The sequence below is a fragment of the Planococcus citri genome, chromosome 5 (assembly GCF_950023065.1).
Source record: "Planococcus citri chromosome 5, ihPlaCitr1.1, whole genome shotgun sequence".
Lineage (NCBI taxonomy): Eukaryota > Metazoa > Arthropoda > Insecta > Hemiptera > Pseudococcidae > Planococcus > Planococcus citri.
In genome coordinates, this window is record NC_088681.1 from 58,994,685 (window position 1) to 59,000,949 (window position 6,265).

General features: G+C 38.7%; 1 protein-coding gene across 1 annotated transcript; it reads left to right on the plus strand.

Annotated features, from left to right (window-relative positions):
- The first annotated feature begins 3,792 nt into the window (after positions 1-3,792).
- On the plus strand, positions 3,793-6,090 carry LOC135847924 (UDP-glucosyltransferase 2-like). The gene is made up of 6 exons (XM_065367662.1): positions 3,793-4,004; positions 4,082-4,435; positions 4,519-4,983; positions 5,061-5,280; positions 5,361-5,580; positions 5,668-6,090. The coding sequence occupies exons 1-6, from the start codon at positions 3,984-3,986 to the stop codon at positions 6,080-6,082; spliced, it is 1,695 nt and encodes a 564-aa protein (XP_065223734.1). The 5' UTR covers positions 3,793-3,983; the 3' UTR covers positions 6,083-6,090.
- The last annotated feature ends 175 nt before the right edge of the window (positions 6,091-6,265 follow it).

Sequence of the window (6,265 nt, forward strand, 5' to 3'; positions counted from 1 at the left end):
GCCTCTGTCTCAGCAAGGATCACTTTGTCGTCTGCATAACTTATTTCATTTATTCTCTTGCCGTTGATCTTGAATCCCATTCGTTCGATTCGCGCTTCTCTCATTATTTCTTCTGCATACACGTTGAACAACCTGGGTGAGAGGGGGCATCCTTGCCTCACACCTCTCTTTATTCCACATCCGTTCTCTGAGTACTCAGTTCCAATCTTGATGTTAGCGCTTTGCTCCCAGTACAGGTTCTTGATTATTTGCAGGTCTTTGTTATCGATATTGTATTTTTCCAGGATCTCCAACATCTTCTCATGGTTGACACGATCAAATGCTTTTTCATAATCGACGAAGCAAGCAATGATTTCCCTATTTGCATTCAGTGCTCTTTGAATGATCACTTTCAGCAGGGCAATTGCATCTCTCGTCCCTTTTTTTGCTACAAAGCCATATTGTGTTTCACTTAGATTTTCATCTATCTTCTTTTCAATTCTGGCATTTATGATGGAGAGTAGTAGCTTCAGTGCGTGGCTCATCAGTGCGATGGTTCTATATTCAGAGCATTTTTGCGAGTTGTTCTTTTTTGGTATTGGTACAAAATTTACTGCTTTGAAGTCCTTAGGCAGAGTGCCTTCATCGTATATTTGGTTTATTATCTTCAGCAGCTCTTTTTCATACTCTGGTGTTAAATGTTTGATCAAGTCTGCTGGTATGAGATCTTCTCCCACTGCTTTGTGGTTTCTGGCTCGCTTCACAGCATTCCTCAGCTCCCACATTTCAATTTGTGGTGCCTCTTCTGTGGATGAAACTGCAAATTGAGCCGGACGTGTATCATCTCCATACAGTTCTTGTATGTAGCTGATCCAGACCTCTTCAGTTTCTTGATTGGTAACACAGTACTTTCCGTCTTTTCCTCGCATATATGCTATTCCACTTCTCCTTTTCTTGTGGGTGGCCATCATCTGCTTCACTTTGGTATGCATTTCTCTAGAGTTGTGCCTTTTCTCCAGATCTTCTATTTCTTGACACTTCTCCTCATACCACTTGTTTTTGGCCATTCTGCACATTCCCATGATCTGATTATTTATCACTGTGTATTCATTACTTGGTCTGTTTGCTTGTCTTCGTTCTTCCATCAGATCCAGTATCTCTTGAGTCATCCATGGTTTGTGTTTTCTTCTTCCTTTGAATGGAATAGACTTTTCTGCTGCTGCTTTAACCTTTCGCTTCCATGTTTGCCACTTTTCCTCGATACCTTGTTCTTCTTCCAACCTGTCTTCCTTTTGCTTTTCCAGTTCTTCTTGGAATTTCTTTTGAACTTCTTTTGATTTGATTTTTGCAATGTCAAGTTGTTGGTATCTTTCTTTGCTCTTCTTCTGGCTCTTCAAGACTACCTGGCATTTTGCAGCCAGTAGTTTGTGGTCAGAGTTGCAGTCAGCACCAGGATATGTGTGACAGTTCTTCACTGTGTTCCTGAATCTTCTTTTTACAAGTATATAGTCTATCTGGTTTCTGACTCGATCTCCAGGACTGACCCATGTGTATAATCTTCTTTCATGCTGCTTGAACCAGGTATTGCATATTACTAGATCGTGTCTTTCAGCAAACTCTACGAGCATTTCACCTCTTTCATTCTGCACTCCAAGTGCGTATCTCCCTGCAACATGGCTGCCATGATCCTTCCCAACTTTGGCATTGAAGTCTCCCATCAGAAACACAACATCATTGTTTTTCGAGCATCTCATCACTTCTTCTAGGTCGTTGTAGAAGTTGTTGATTTCTGCTGTACTGCTTTCTGCTGTTGGCGCATAAACTTGAATTATCACCATTGGTTTTGGCTTGACCTCCAATCTCACGAGTAGTATCCTCTCTGATTTTGGAATTATGGCACTGATTTTATCGCTGATTCTGGTATGTATTAATATACCCACACCTTGTTCGTGTGTGTCTTTCCCAGCGAAGATCATTTCATAATTTTCATCTACCCGGTATCTACCATTTCCAGTCCATCGGGTCTCACTTACTCCTAACACGTCGATTTGCAATCTCCTGGCTTCTTTAATTACACTAGCAAGTTGTCCAATTTTATACAAAGTTCGTACATTCCAGGTTGCAACGTTGATGTTGTTCCGCCTTGTTTTAACTCCGCGTATTCTTAGCACCCTATCCGGCTGCCTTGGCGGATGAGGATCAGCCTGACGGAGACTTAGGGCCGTTGCTAAATTGATGTCCATATAATTCTAGGGAAATATAATGGTGTTGGTTTCCCGTTGCCTTCCACCATGATTTTCTGTTGGGGTTTACTCCCTTAGCCGAATTTGCCAGTTTTTAGGCGCTGGTATTCGCCTACTCACTCTGAAGCTCTTGCGCTTCCCTGGGGCTGGAACGAGTGAGTTGTTGGTGTTCTGCAGCTCTTATGCATTCTTGTTTGTAATCCGGATTTATGTAGAGGATTGGCCTTCGACTTGCCACTCCTCCCCGTCGTTCCACCAACTGGAGAATTCTGCTTTAGCCATGTTTATCGATTCCGAGTCCATCGAACAGCAACATGTTACCACCCCGCACGACGTGGACGCGCAGAATACCCCTGGTGTTGTCTTCGCCTTCTCATCTGTCCTGGGGGACTGGCTCCTCTTGATGATCCGAGCTACTACCTAGAGACTACCTCTAGCGACAACAACCTGTGCCCTCGCGGAGCTTTGATTTTTATTGAATGTTTAAAAAATCAAACTTGGATCAAAAATGAAAAAAAAAAAACAATATTTTACCAAATAGACGAAGAGAGCTGAAATTTGGTGTGTGCCCTGTTTTCGACCCTCCAAATCGATTAGAAACGGTTTCGAACTATTTTGAGTGGTAGTTCCGAAACACCCTAGCAGATTTTTGAAAATTGAAATTTCCATAATACATATTTTACCCAATCGAGTTGTTGAAATGAAATTTATTTATAGTACCTCAATTTTTATTACGCTAAGTTGATTGGAGGTGGTTTCAGGCTGTTCTGGAGTCTTCGGGTATATTTTAAAAATTTCAAGTTTTCCAAAAAGTGGCCTAAAAACCGTTCAAATTAACTTTAGCGTCATTTTTTTTCCTCAAAATACAGGGTATCTAATGCATAGTGAAAGAAGTGAAAAAGTAATGAATTCAGTCAAAAAGGTAGTGAAAAAAAAATGAAAAAATTTAAATGCGCAACAAAACCCTTTAAATTATTGAAAAAATTGATTGAATTTAAGAAATACTTTGCATACAAATTTTCTTCCATTTTGATTTTGATTTTTTTGAAAATTTTTCTGTGAAAAATTTGTTTTTATTAATTTTTTGTGTTGTGTGGAGGGAGGGGGCTCGCGTAGAGAGCTTTCTAAAAATTAGGTTGAAGACAGGTAGTGAAAAAAGAAGTGATTTTTTTCAACAAAAAAAACTGTTTGGTTCATACCAGATTTTCGATTCCGCAAGTCGATTGTTGGTAGTTTTAAACAGTTCTGGAGCCTCCAGCTTATTTTTGAATTGTATGATATATTCATGAATTATCCTCCTCCTACTTGTGAGATTAATTACTGATCGACTTTTTTTTTTCTTCAAAAAGTTCTACGTAATTGCAATACTGCTTCTGAAAAAAACGACGAGAGAACTTCGCAGAAATTTTTTCTGTCAGTCACTTGCATCGTGTAAATTCGCGTTACCATTCAGGGCCGGCCATACAATGTTATACGTAATTGTTATAATTAATATGTTCTATGAATAAATATTACCTCTGCTCCGTCTCGCGTCATCATCGGCGTGTTATCAGTTGAAGAGACTGGGTCGCCCTTGAGGCCTGTATACTGCATAGTAGCTTTGTAAGTATACGAGTGCTGTTTGAAGCACACGTCGCGTCGGCTTTAGTGTTGTTTTATTCGCGATAAAATGTGAGTATAAAAACGACGCGCAGTTCATGCCGCTATGTTATTCGATGAGAAAAACGCAAAGCTGCTCGGAAGGCGAATAATTTCAGAAAAATGAAAGTTTTCAATTTTTGGGTGAGCGAATTTTTCTTTCGAGTTTAAAAATTTTTATATACTTGAGGAAAAAATGTTGAAATGATTTTGTTTTTCAGTTTTCGTTGTTACTCGTAATTTTGGCTGTGATTGTGGAAGTCCCATTCAGCTATGGAGCTAAAATCTTGGGAATATTTCCCATACCTTTTAGAAGTCATTTTGCCAGTACTAGTTCGGTGATGAAAAGCTTGGTAGATGCTGGACACGAAGTTACCATAGTTTCTCCATTCGCTAAAGACCTCGCAAAAGATAATTATACCTCGATCACCGATTTATCAGACACTCTACCTATTCAGATAGGTGCAGGATCCTATATGCAGCACAATGTAGTCGGAGCTTATAAAACAATTCATCTATCTTTCCATTACGAGAAAAATCAATGCGATAAGGTGATGGATTCCAAAGCGTTCCAGGTAAAAAGCTTATTTCCGTACTAATTTTTTCAATTTGTTTGAGAACAAGTTTCCAACTGAGGTATTTTCTGTTCATCTTATAGGAATTATTTTTTTCGGATAAATCATTCGATGTGGTGTTTGTCGAAGTGCAAGTATTTTACAAATGCTATCTGGCAATGGCGAAAAAACTCAACGCCCCTGTGATTGGTATAACCACAGTGAGATCTTGGAGCGTTGGAGACTTGGCTACCCAAAATCCTCATCATCCAGCTGACGTTCCTGTTGAACAAATTTACCCTTGGCGTTTCGATGACTTCTGGTGTCGATTGGATAATTTATGGTATTACGCGGTCGTGAAGTATTTTTGGAAATTTGATGTGGTTCCTGTTCTGAAAAAGTTTGAGCAAGATTACGCCCATATGTTGAGTCCATATGAAGGATTTTTAGATATCGAGCCAGTATTGATGTTTTATAACGGTCATCATAGTATTTTACCCAGAGCCAATAATCCAAATGTGATTGAAATCGGTGGGATACAAGTTCGGCCTGCGAAACCACTGCCTCAGGTATATAAATGATTATTTTGAGGCCCAGGTCTCATTTTAGAACAGATTTTTACTGAAATATGTAAATCTGCTATCAGAAAATTCAAAAATTCATCGACGAGGCAGATAACGGGGTGATTTTGTTCACTTTTGGATCTTTCGTTAAAGTAAGTTCAATGCCAGCAGATGTTGTGAATATTTTCTTGGAAGTGTTCGCGAGTATACCTCAAAGGGTACTTTGGAAATTTGAAGAACCCTTGGAGAATGTCCCAGAAAATGTCATGTTGATGGATTGGCTTCCACAAAGGGATATTTTAGGTAATTTTTTCGTCAAACTGTGTAATGGTTGATTTTTCTTCAGATTACTCGATTTTAAATTCTGCTATGTATATTTATAGAGCATCCAAATGTCCGGGCTTTCATCAGCCATTGTGGGCTGAGTGGAATGTACGAAGCTATTTACACAGCTACTCCAATCATATCCAGTCCATTGATGTTTGATCAGCTATCAAATGCGGCCATTTTGGAGCACTTGGGTGTAGCTGTACCTCTGGATATCAAATCCATCACCAAGGAGTCTCTTTTGGATGCCATTAATTCAGTATTCAACGATACAAGGTATGCTGTGAGGACGAATGAGTTCGTTTAGAGAAAATTAGGTGTCTTTATTTTTTATCTGATGCATCTTGAATTTTTTTTTTGTAGGTATTATAAAAAAATGCAAAAAGTATCGCAGGCGTTTAAAGACAGACCACTCACTCCGCAACAAAGTGTGGTATTTTGGACCGAATACGTCATCAAATATAAAGACACTCTGAATTTATTGCCCCCCTCTGGCAAATTGAATTGGTTCCAGTTTTATTTGTTAGATATTTTTTCCCTTGTGATTGGTACGATTGTACTCGTTGTGTATTTATTAAGACTGATAATTCTAAGATTCATAAACCCCGTTAGGGAAGAAATCAAATTAGATTTTACAAAACTGATTCGTCGAGCTATGATAAAATCAGTCAGTAAAAAGAGTAAATTATATTTTTCAAAAGTGGTTTTTCAGGATTTGACACATTCCGTCAGAAGGAAGTTCACTTCTTTGTTCCATTCGAAAAATAAAACCAGTTGATCTGAGAATGCTTCGTTTTCTGTTTAATTTTTTGAATTGAGGATTTGGACTTATATACTTAAGCTGTTGAAGTGTTGATCCAAGTTGGTCTAATTGTTAGATAGAAAAATGAAATTGAGTATATGAAATTTGAATTCACCTCCCTATCCTCCTCCCCTCCATGATTTTATCTCCAATAAGTGT